At 30.0% G+C, this 13,032-nt stretch overlaps 1 protein-coding gene across 1 annotated transcript in view; it reads left to right on the forward strand.

The window, feature by feature from the left end:
• The first annotated feature begins 4,919 nt into the window (after positions 1-4,919).
• The window catches only part of LOC129755546 (dipeptidase 1), a 70,308-nt gene continuing 62,195 nt past the window's right edge, over positions 4,920-13,032 (forward strand). The window contains exons 1-2 of the mRNA XM_055752095.1: positions 4,920-5,362; positions 5,480-5,636. Coding sequence (XP_055608070.1) covers positions 5,208-5,362; positions 5,480-5,636 — 312 coding nt within the window. The 5' untranslated portion in view covers positions 4,920-5,207. The remainder of the gene's footprint in view (positions 5,363-5,479; positions 5,637-13,032) is intronic.

Consider the following 13,032-nt stretch of genomic DNA (forward strand, 5'->3'; position numbering starts at 1 on the left):
CATATAAATATTTCTCATACCAAAGTGGCCTCCTATGTTCCCAAGTGTTTGGGAGTCCTTCACTCTTCCTATTTTCCAAGGGAGGGAGGGAATGGCCTAAAACAATCATAGATTGTATTGAAAATCCAGACAAACTTAGATAAAACCAGGCAATTTGGCAAGCTTAGTCTATAAGTCTCAGGGAACAGACAGACAGATTTTAACTGGGATAATTTTCTTACTCAAAATTTAGATTTTGATAAATACCCATAGTATTAGTATAAAATAAAGGCTGGTTTTCTATTTATTTCTGTTTTTGATCTTTGACACCAATCAAGTGAAATTCTACAAGAAACTAAATAAAATTCTAAGCATAGTTTGTGGCCAAAAAAAGTTTATGCATGAACTTTTTTCCGATTCCCTTGAGAAAATACATTCTTCAAATCAAGCTTCAAGTTTCAAAGACACACATATTTTAAGTTAAAGTATTGGCTGCCAACAGAAACCATTCTGAGGCATCACAAAATTCTCACCAAAGCTCAACCATTTCACCAGCCATGGGGGTGGATAATTTGAATCACCCCCCTCAAAACCATACCAAACCGGAAACGGGAAAGTGATACGGGGTGTGCAGTTTGGTCAAGAAACATTCTCATATTTCACTAAACCTCAAAGGAAATCCAGCTCTTGTCTCCATCGTTCTTTCGTTTGGTGCCGAGGTTCAGGAACAAGGAATCAAATGTCGATGAGTACCCGGAAGCAGTGACAGCAAGCAAAAAAAAATGGTTTGAGAAGAAAGCAAAATGCAGCTAGCGAATCGATGACCATAACATACCGAACTGGATTCCGGATTATATGGCATGCAGTTTGTGAATTAGCATGGTCAAAAATTTACAGTCTCAGAAAATTGTCCTTTTCAATTACCAAACAATTGTTAAAATTCGCAAATTTTTCAGAGTTTTTTTTTCAGAAGATCATTTCAAATTTATTTTAAAATTTTATTATAAATCCATCAATTCTACTAATTTTACCAGTCTAATGTGAGTAGAATGCTGCATACCAACTTGAACCGATGTCCCAGGATCGGTTTCCTGGATTGAAACTCCCCTGGGGAAAAGATTGCATTAGGAATGAACCATCTTGAAAAGTGGAGAATTTCGGATGCATATTTTTGAGTGTTGATGAAAGCAGGTGACTCGCTGGGATTCTTTGTGATGAAATCCCAAAAGAGAACAGAGAAATTCGTTCTGGGTACCCAGCTACAAAGTATCCATTGACGTCGTGAGAGCTTTGATCAGAGTCCATTGAAGTTCAGGTTCAACTGTTCATGTGAAATTTTTTTGAAGAAATTGTTTACCCAAATTGAATATAAGGAAGAAGAAACAATTTTTTGAACCAGGGTTAAAAATATATAAAGCAAGTTTTACTTCGAAAAGATTAACCTATGAAGAAGGATTTAAAAACGATTTTTTGTGAATTTATGAGACACTTGAAATACATTTATGAACACTTTTTTGTCAAAAATTTTAACATTTTTATCATTTTTGCCATGTTTGTCATTTTTTTCATTTTTGTCATTTTTTTCATTTTTGTCATTTTTGTCATTTTTGTCATTTTTGTCATTTTTGTCATTTTTGTCATTTTTGTCATTTTTGTCATTTTTGTCATTTTTGTCATTTTTGTCATTTTTGTCATTTTTGTCATTTTTGTCATTTTTGTCATTTTTGTCATTTTTGTCATTTTTGTCATTTTTGTCATTTTTGTCATTTTTGTCATTTTTGTCATTTTTGTCATTTTTGTCATTTTTGTCATTTTTGTCATTTTTGTCATATTTGTCATTTTTGTCATTTTTGTCATTTTTGTCATTTTTGTCATTTTTGTCATTTTTTGTCATTTTTGTCATTTTTGTCATTTTTGTCATTTTTGTCATTTTTGTCATTTTTGTCATTTTTGTCATTTTTGTCATTTTTGTCATTTTTGTCATTTTTGTCATTTTTGTCATTTTTGTCATTTTTGTCATTTTTGTCATTTTTGTCATTTTTGTCATTTTTGTCATTTTTGTCATTTTTGTCATTTTTGTCATTTTTGTCATTTTTGTCATTTTTGTCATTTTTGTCATTTTTGTCATTTTTGTCATTTTTGTCATTTTTGTCATTTTTGTCATTTTTGTCATTTTTGTCATTTTTGTCATTTTTGTCATTTTTGTCATTTTTGTCATTTTTGTCATTTTTGTCATTTTTGTCATTTTTGTCATTTTTGTCATTTTTGTCATTTTTGTCATTTTTGTCATTTTTGTCATTTTTGTCATTTTTGTCATTTTTGTCATTTTTGTCATTTTTGTCATTTTTGTCATTTTTGTCATTTTTGTCATTTTTGTCATTTTTCTCATTTTTGTCATTTTTGTCATTTTTGTCATTTTTGTCATTTTTGTCATTTTTGTCATTTTTGTCATTTTTGTCATATCTGTCATTTTTGTCATATCTGTCATTTTTGTCATTTTTGTCATTTTTGTTATTTTTGTCATTTTTGTCATTTTTGTCATTTTTGTCATTTTTGTCATTTTTGTCATTTTTGTCATATCTGTCATTTTTGTCATATCTGTCATTTTTGTCATTTTTGTCATTTTTGTTATTTTTGTCATTTTTGTCATTTTTGTCATTTTTGTCATTTTTGTCATTTTTGTCATTTTTGTCATTTTTGTCATTTTTGTCATTTTTGTCATTTTTGTCATTTTTGTCATTTTTGTCATTTTTGTCATTTTTGTCATTTTTGTCATTTTTGTCATTTTTGTCATTTTTGTCATTTTTGTCATTTTTGTCATTTTTGTCATTTTTGTCATTTTTGTCATTTTTGTCATTTTTGTCATTTTTGTCATTTTTGTCATTTTTGTCATTTTTGTCATTTTTGTCATTTTTGTCATTTTTGTCATTTTTGTCATTTTTGTCATTTTTGTCATTTTTGTCATTTTTGTCATTTTTGTCATTTTTGTCATATTTGTCATTTTTGTCATTTTTGTCATTTTTGTCATTTCTGTCATTTTTGTCATTTTTGTCATTTTTGTCATTTTTGTCATTTTTGTCATTTTTGTCATTTTTGTCATTTTTGTCATTTTTGTCATTTTTGTCATTTTTGTCATTTTTGTCATTTTTGTCATTTTTGTCATTTTTGTCATTTTTGTCATTTTTGTCATTTTTGTCATTTTTGTCATTTTTGTCATTTTTGTCATTTTTGTCATTTTTGTCATTTTTGTCATTTTTGTCATTTTTGTCATTTTTGTCATTTTTGTCATTTTTGTCATTTTTGTCATTTTTGCCATTTTTGTCATTTTTGTCATTTTTGTCATTTTTGTCATTTTAGTCATTTTTATCATTTTTGTCATTTTTGTCAATTTTGTAATTTTTGTTATTTTCAACCTTTTTATTTTGTTTTGTATTTTTCTTGTTATTTTCAATTTTGTCAATTTTTAAAAAAATGTCATTTTGAGTAATTTTATTTATTTGTGTCATTTTTTTGTCAATTTCTTTTTGTGGCAGTATTTTGTGACATTTTTATTGCTTTTTCTATAGAGAGCTATGTTTCATTTTTCAGCCATATTGCTTTAAATTTGTGTACTATTTTCATCAATGTCTCCTGATGTTTGTATCATTTTTCTTTAAATTTTTCTTTTTTATGTCCTTTTATGGTGTTTTTGTGATTTGAAATTTAATATGGTAAAATTTTTTGTTTGATTTCCAGGCTTGTTTTGCAACATGTTTGTTTCATTTTTGTATATTTATACGTCATTCTTAAATATGACTTTCTATGAAATAACTTGATTTTAATGTGTTTTTGGTTTTCATTCCTGGTGAGAAACTTATTCGTTTTTGTGTTATTTTTTAATTGATTGCATAATTTTCCAATGTCAGTTTTTCTTTCATCATTTGAGTTCTATTTAAAAATATTTTTTTTTATTGTTACTATTTTGTCGATCTAATTACGTTAATTTTTCACCGTTTCTTCGTTATTGTTACGTGTTTTTTTTATTCTTGAATCTATTTTGTGAATTTTTTGAGTCATATTTTTCTTGGTTTTTGCCATCTTCGTGTGGATATTGGCTCATTTTTAAATTATGGATGTTTTAATTTTTGCCATTTTTGTGATTTTTCGGAGTCTTTCTTGTCTCGTTTTTTAACCAGTTTTATTTATTTGTCTGTCTTTTATGTAAAATTTTTGCAGTTTTCTACCCCTACTGTATTAGTTTCGTTCCATATTTTTCTTTTTTGTGTTAATTTTGTATCACATTAGTGTAATTTTAGTGTTATTTTTCTTTATTTTTTATTAATTTAATAAGTAAGATTTTTTGGGCTTTTGTTCTTATTTACATAATAGTTTTGTTGCTTTTGCTTTCTTTGTCGTTTTATTCTGCTTTTATTTGTGGTATTTTTATATCATTTATACATTATTATGTAATTATTGTGTTTTTGTTACATATTTTTACATGATCTTTGTTCATGACTTTTTGAAAAATCAAAAATAATTTTTTTTTAAAAAACCTCTGTTTGTATTAAAAAGTTTCTGAAAGTTGATTATGGCGAATTTTTTTTTAAGATAACTCATTTTTCTGAAGTTTTTGACATTTGCAAATAATTTGCTATCGTAATAAATTTTTGATATTCCATTATTTATATCCACTTTTTGAGTTTGTTGGGGTCGAAAACTCAAAAGCTTTGAGTGGTTTTCGACATAGGCTAAATGAACAAATTTGCTTGATCGGTTATTGAAATTTGACGTTCCATTTTTACACAAACATAGGTATGCATTGAAAATTATCATGTGAACATAATTGTGTCGCGTTTCTTGACTTTGAAAAAAATGTATTTTTTTTAATTGTTCAACTGTCAAGAATATTTTAAACTAAACTTTCTTCCTTCTCTTCTTTTCTTTCAGATGAAATTGGCATAGTTGCATGGAAAAGCATTGCAGATGCAGCCCAACTTCATAACGAGCATCATTCTGAACAGATTGAATCGAACAGATTACCCGCAATCTTGATTGGCAACTAGCAATTTTGGCAGCAATTCCGATCCCAAAGTATCATCTTATCAGTCGTTGTCTTCCGTTGGATTCAGAGCATCAACTACAGACATCAAGCTTAGGACCAATCTCGGAAGCTCCCAAAACCAAAACCCACCCAGACGCCCCACCACTTCCGGCGACGTCGTCCTGGACGGTGCCGCTTGGTGGAGGCCATGCGTCGCCGGAAGCCAATCGAAGGCTTCCTTCTGTGTGGTCTCTTCTTCTGGACGCTGCTGGTGCATCTCATATCCACATGTTTGGCCATCCAGCTCGAGGAACGGATGGAGATTGTCCGGAAAGTGCTCAAGGAAGTGCCTTTGATCGATGGGTGAGTGACCCCTCATGCGTTTCAGGATGCATTAAAAGACTGATTTTGTATCGGTTTAGTCTTAACTTAATGACAATTGACAATCGTCTTTTTTCTTCCAAACTTCCTCATTCACAGTCACAACGACCTGCCGTGGAACATCCGGAAGTTCCTCAAGAACCAGCTGCGGGAGTTTCGCTTCGGCGAGGATCTGCGCTTTATTACGCCGTGGTCAACGAGCGCCTGGAGCCACACGGATCTGCGGCGGCTGAAGGAGGGCATGGTTTCGGCACAGGTGAGCAGAAAATCGATGTTGGCGTTTTGTCTCGGGTAACTCTTGGGGGGAAAATTAGCTAAACAAAGACACCAAACGTCCCTGAAAGACAGAAAGGGTCCTTATGTTTTCTCCAAACACACACATTTTTGGGAAAGGGAAACCAAATTTTCTTGCGGATTCAGCAAAGGGAAGGGCAAAGTCCCTTAATGGCCATTAAGGGAAGGAAAAACATTGTACCAATTTGCACCAAACCACACTTCGAGATGAAGGACCCAATATGGATTGAGAGATGATAATGTACATTGCGATTCGATTATTTGGTGTTTATGGTTTCGACGTTCTTCAGAAGATGAATCATAATTATAAACTCCAGAGGGAAGGAAACTCGTTCAAGGTCGTATGAAAAATTCTACAAACATTTTGATTCAGCATTTATTTTAATAACATTTTCCTATTTCTTCTACATTATTCCGTTTTCAACGATTTAAGACAAAAAAAAAGCATTTAGAACCACATTTATGCAAATAATTCAAAAGCAAGAGTAATAAAGGAGTACCCAAAGGTCCAACTGCGAAGTTCTACCAGCTCTGATATTTCAAAAAAGATTTAAAAATTCTCACATGTATAACACTTTTATAGTAAAAATTCTTTGTATTTAGTGGTTCTATAGAGTAAATTGAAATTATTTTTAAGGACTTTAATCAATTTAACTGCAATAATTCATTGGATTTTTTAAAACTATTTAAAACTCCTTAGGATGACGGATATGGAAGAAGTAACTTAAATTAGAGAATATCTGATTTTTTAGACAAAAGTATGGAATATAAAAACATGATTTTTCATTTTTAAATACAATTTGGTTGATTTTTGTTAATTTTCATTGTTTTTTTTTAAATATTTCAGCCATTTTATTTGAAAGAAATCCGCAGTTTACAAAATTTGAAAAAAAAACTTTGGTTGACCAAAATTTTCAATGTAAAATCGGGAGCTGAATCCGAAAATTAAATTAAAAAAAAATCTCAATTAAACAGTTTTTGAGTAATTCTGTAAATATGAAATTTTGTATGTAATCTACTCGACGATTTCGGCGAGTTTTAAGAATCAAAAACATTTTTACTAGTTATCCAGACGTTTTGAGCTACTCTGGCATTTTCTCCTCTTCAGTGGACATTTAAAATTATATTTAAAAAAATTAAATTTGACACTAAATTAACAATTCAAAATCAATCTTATAATTTGCTGGGCTTTGTATATACTATTTATTTTGGCTCAATTTGTTTTTTTTAGCGTTTACATATGAATACTTTTCATTATTTGTGTCAGTTTAGTTTTGATAGGGTCCTAAGCTGATTTAAAGTAACGTGAGTCTCTTTGTCTATAAACTATGTTCTGATCACCTTTTAGTTTAATATAAAATGAATCGGCAGTTATTCTTGCTTTGTAACATCCTACACGCTCTTGAATTTTTCTGTTTTTAAAATCAAATAAATTCCCGGTTTCCAAGCAATGTTGGGCTAGTCCAGTACTTATTTGTTTTCTTGATACTGATGTGCTGAGTTGTTTGATTCGTTTCTCTAAAAACTGGCTAGTCTCAGCAACGCATCATGGGGTGGCAAAAAATATATTTTTGCTTTTTATGAACTTTTTTTTTAAGATGATATGAATTGTAAGCATTGAACAACCAATCTTGAATATTTTCAGCGTTGGTTTTGCATGTGTGCTCAGAAAGGACAATAAAATTTGGACATTAACTCATCAAAATGGATAGTGTAAGTAGATTTGAAACAGTACTAACAAAATCAAAAGTTATGTGTTCACAAACAACATTTTTTGGTTGAGCTTTCATAACGTCGTATGAAATATCTTAAGAGTTCACAGAAAACTGCAGCAAAAGTTATCAGAAAAACTTTAAAATTTGTATTCCACATATAAATTATGTTATCCAGCCCACAAATATTTTAAATGTAAATAAGTTGTGACTAGTTTATGTCAGTTTTGTATTTTCTATTAATAAAACTGTTTGTTAAGATTTTGTTTTAAACGACAATATGAAAGCTCACGCAAGGTTTGAGTAGACTAAAATAAACTGACTCAGGGTATTTTTGTCCATAATTATTCAGTTTTGTCTGATGAATTAGAGAATATATTTTGCAAAAAATTGCCGTAAAAATATTATATAATTTGTGTGAAAAAGAAGTTTTCGTAAAATCTCTTTTATTTCTCCAGATATCAAAATTCTTGAAGTTTTGGTCACAATCAATAACGATTATATCCCTGCACGTTATGAACAATGTATGCTGAAATATGTTTCAAACAAATCAAAAAAATTTCCCTCTTTTTGGTTTCATAACTTTTAATGATGCAAGTATATGAAGCTATTTTTTGCATTCTATTAATTGGACTCTTAAATATATTTAAGAGACTTAAAAAGTTTTGGGCAACGCTGTTCGTTTTTCTAAGAGACCCAAAGTTTGAACCCCTTAGAGTAGATCATAAAATTATTCATGTTTTACACTTTTTTGTTGACTGTGTAAAAAAATTAAATATTTCTAAAAGAAGCTTATAAAATAAGCTTTCTAACGATATTTTTAAAATTGATGTAGCATTTCTTTTAAAGGAGAAAAATTTATTTGAATATCATTGGATCTGAAGTTTATTTTTCAAATTTATCTTAGTCGGATGCTTGTGTAATATAAAGCTACAAACAGGTTTGTGACGACTATCATTACGATTAAGTTATTTTTTGACTTTTTGCTGCCTCAAATCATATAGTGGGTCATGACTTTTTGTATTGCACACATTAAATTTCATACATATATTACATTATCATTTTAAGTTTTTTTTTGAGATTAAGTCTTTCGTTTTTGTAAAGATTACATTTTTAATTTTATGGCTGAAACGCAACACTAATGATTTGACTAAGAAAAGTTTTTCTTCTAGGCCCAAACAAAATGTTATTGTTGCAAAGTTATTCAAAGTTATTTTTGTAATACTTTAACTAATAAAAAATTCAATTTGTTCTTTCTATGATAATATTTGCAACCAATAAATTTTACAAACTCGCCGAAAAACGTCGATTAAATAGGCATACAATTCATCGCGTGGATTAAACAAAATTTAATATGAATTTTTGGATAATAAAAAAAAAGTTCTTTTACTCAGATTCAAATATCTCGAAATGCAAAACATTGATTTGAAATCTCTGCATATTGCAGATGAATAAATTTGCTTCCGATCATCTGGATATAATTTTCGCGTATGATTAACAGTATTTTGAATTTATGAGAATTTATGATAGAAATAAAATACATTTGTTTAGAGAAAAATTTTATTTTATCGACAGTTTTAGCCTCGAAAGTAGCATTTTAAAAATCTGATTTTCTTTGAACCTAGAATATACTTTTCAAAGTTGAAATTTCAATTGGTTATCTTTTAAAACTGGTTAAAATTGGAAAAGTTTTTTTTTTCTAAAACAGGCCCCTGAGGACACTTGATTCCTGGAGATACTTGTTTCCCTCGCTATATTTCGAAACCGGAATGACTTGCCAGCATAAAATGTCCTATTAAAATGTGCCAAAAAAAACAAATCAACAATGAAGATATCTCAACAAATTAAAAAAATATATTTTCGAGTTATTGAGCTTGTTTAGAAAAAATGTTACTTGAAGATCTTTTTTTATCTCATTAAAAATTTTCCCACACTAATAAGTTTAAAAAAAATTTTTTTCGAATATGTAAATCGTTAGATTCAAATAAGTATTTCATAATTCCATATTTTCAAAGCAATTGTAAATTATCAATTTTTTTTTTAAATTAAATGGTATCCAAAATGATTGTTATGGGTTTTATTCATCCCTAGAGTCCAAAATGTTGTTTTTTTTTTCTTCTGAAAAGATTGTGATCACGAAATTACTCATATTTATTCATTAACTTATGTTTATGCGCTAATTGTCTGTTAAAAAGGACTTGAAATACTGTATTCATCTAAAAACTAGAAAATTGCGCCCTAAAGTATGCAATAAAAATAGGATAGTGGACCATTTTTTGGAATTATCTTTGTCTGATACATACAAAATGTGAAGTGAGAACAAATTTGGCAAAAAATAGTCAACGTTACTTTAATCTTTGAATTTTAATTGATTTTTGCGTAAGGTCAGGGCAACTTGAATTGAGGATCAAGTCTCCTTTAGTAAAGAATCAGTTCCTTTAACTTAAAAAATTAAGCTATGATCATTTAGAATCCGTAATTTTTTGTCATTTTTGTCATTTTTGTCATTTTTGTCATTTTTGTCATTTTTGTCATTTTTGTCATTTTTGTCATTTTTGTCATTTTTGTCATTTTTGTCGTATTTGTCGTATTTGTCATTTTTCTCATTTTTGGCATTTTTGGCATTTTTGGCATTTTTGTGATTTTTGTGATTTTTGTGATTTTTATGATTTTTGTCATTTTTGTAATTTTTGTCATTTTTGTCATTTTTGTCATTTTTGTCATTTTTGTCAGTTTTGTTTTTTGTTATATATGTCATTTTTCACCCAGTTATTATGCCCTTGATTCTCCATTTACCGATGTTCGTTTCGTTTTTACCGAAAAAATTACCGAACAGTTTAACGATTTACACATGTTAGGATTTCGATTAAAAAATGACTGAACTCGGTAATTTTCGTTTACTGTGTATATCGGGATAGCGAGCGCACCCATCGCCGCTAAACCAAATCGTCAGATAAAACATAGGGTTCACTTTATGCCCCTGCAGTGACTGGTTTTCCGTTTACTTCAAAAAAAAAAAAATTAAAATGCATTTTTAAACGTTTTCATATACTTTTTCAATTTTCAACCAATTAGAAAAATACTATTTAGTGTCTGTTTTCTATGGTTAAATAAGCGTTTTCCTTAAACTTCCAAAGCGTTCGCAAAATATTCGTTTCGGGGAAATTTGACTTGTAATTTGTTGTTATTCCCGTGGCCGCAAATGATGACCGATTTTAATGATATTGCATTCATTGTGTAGGTTATTTATTCTTGTTTCTAAATATTTTAAAATGAAGTGAATTTGTTCTACAAGGTGGTCTGTAGTTGATGAATGAAGAATGAAAAAGGTCCCAAAAAATAATTTTATTTTTAAATTGCTTATAATTTCTGACAACTTTGCAGTATTTGAGTGCTTCTTTGATTTCTGAAATTGTCAATAATCTATCTATCCGACAATGAACATTTTGACCGCTTTTTTCCGGTAGAAAAAAAATGTAACTCAAAACAAAGGCATCCAATTTTGTCTATACTTCGCTGTATCTCATTTCTCAATATGCCGATTTTCTAAACACAAATTTTAATTTTTTTTTCTCGTTAATTTTATTATCATTTTCATAAAACATATTTGATCTCTAAAAAATCTCAGTTCCTCAGTAAGGTGCTTTGAAACCCGAAAGGCTTTGGAGGGTTAAGGTGGCCATTATGCCCTTACCCCCCTAAAGTCTATAAAATTTTCAGCAATGTGTTAAGTATGAACTAGAATGCGATAAATAAAAAAAAATTTAAGTTAATTTTTTAAATCTTGTAAATATAATTTTTGATTGGGAAATTGAAACGATATGCTTACCACAAACTCGATCAGTTGAACAAACATATTGTTATCCAGTATTTTTTATTCAAGATGCAATAATTTTAGCAATGACTTCAACTCACTGCTTGTATGAAAAAAAAAATGAAATGTATCTTTAAAATAAGAGCTATCGATATAATTTCTTTTTAAACTTCCCATTTAAATATCGTTCCATAAGAAATTTGAAACAATTCTGGGCAATAATCAATAGGAATGTATCTACTTTTGTCGCTCTCTACTAAACATCAAACAACAACGGTTCTCGTTAGTTGGCTAGCAGTCGTTCGATATTACCATTCTCATCATCCACGAGTTCCAAGAGTCATATCTTTTTATTTGGCTTCCATCGCCCGGCAATGGCCCCCGGGGTGTTTGTAGATAGGAGGATCCCTTGAAAAATAAAGTCACAACAAGAAAACCAGAGCCAAATATCATTCTCCGATTTCCGACGAAAAAAAAAACTGAATCTTTGAAACCTTCGGAGGACATCATCATCGTGACGGTAACAAACGGAAACCAAGCAACCTTCAGGCGGCCGGCAGCTGAAGATGAAGCTGAAGCAGTCTTACTCAAGAACGCATCTCTTTTGGGGCCGTTATCTCGGCCAATCTCGGAAGAGGCCATTTTTCCGGACAACATCATCGTTCTCGAACAGTCGTCATCATCTTGTCCTCTACTTAAATATGAAGCTCGCTTTCATCATTGATGGTTATGATTACACGCAGTTGGACAGCAGTGTCCCAAGAAAAAAAAACCCGGGAACCTAAAACTGGAGTGTGTATACCAGTTTTTGGAATGTTGACATTATGGTTGCTTACTTTTTCCTTCTTTTTTATATACATTTTGCACTTATTGCCGAATGGCTCCATAAAGATACTGAAACACTGCGGGAGCGCGATGATGATGGGTCCTTAGGTGCTGAATACTGGCTGGAGTTGACAGCCGAGCTTTGAAATAAGTGCATTAAGATATCATGTTGAAATTTTTACTTTCGGGTGGTAAAATGTGATTGAAATGTGAATGTGGATGTTATCTGAAAGGACCATTTAATGGTCAAGAGCCTAAATATCTTTAGATATCTTCTGTTCTCTAAAATACAACAAGTATATTTTTTAAATAAGAACTCGGGAATTTTAGCACCATCAATGAATATTGACAAATAAAGATTCAGAATTAGTTTATGTTGATACTGATACTTCGAATCGCAATATTTAACTTACATACATAGTTTTTGTTTATGAATCAAGTTCATTGCGAAGCTTTGATGATAAAAACAATCTTTTTTTATTTTGACTTGACTTATTTAAGAAAGCAAAATACTTCTTAATCATGAGGTCAATAGATGTCGACAATACAACTTTTATAGACATTTTTTTACCACATGCAAAGAAATTGGATTTACATGAGATAAATTTAGATCTCCTATATTTGTTTATTCTCAACAACATCCATGATCAAAACAATAATACCAAAAGATCCATATTTGGTGAACTAGAATTCGTTCATTTTATTTAAAAAAGTTGGTTTAACATTTTTGTATCAGTAACTTTTGTGGTGATACATGGTGGGTAAAAATGTCCTTCTAAGGAGCACCGTAGTTGTTTGATTTTGAGTAGAGAGCGACAAAAGCTAATACATTCGTGTTGATTGCCCAGAATTGTTTCAAATTCCTTATGGAACGGTATTTAATCGGAAATTAAAAAAAAAATCAAATCGATAGCACTAATTTTAAAGATACTTATGACCTAATGGCAAACATGACAAAAATAACAAAAATGACAATAATGACAAAAAAGACAAAAATGACAAAAATG

This window comes from Uranotaenia lowii, chromosome 3 (genome assembly GCF_029784155.1).
Source record: "Uranotaenia lowii strain MFRU-FL chromosome 3, ASM2978415v1, whole genome shotgun sequence".
Lineage (NCBI taxonomy): Eukaryota > Metazoa > Arthropoda > Insecta > Diptera > Culicidae > Uranotaenia > Uranotaenia lowii.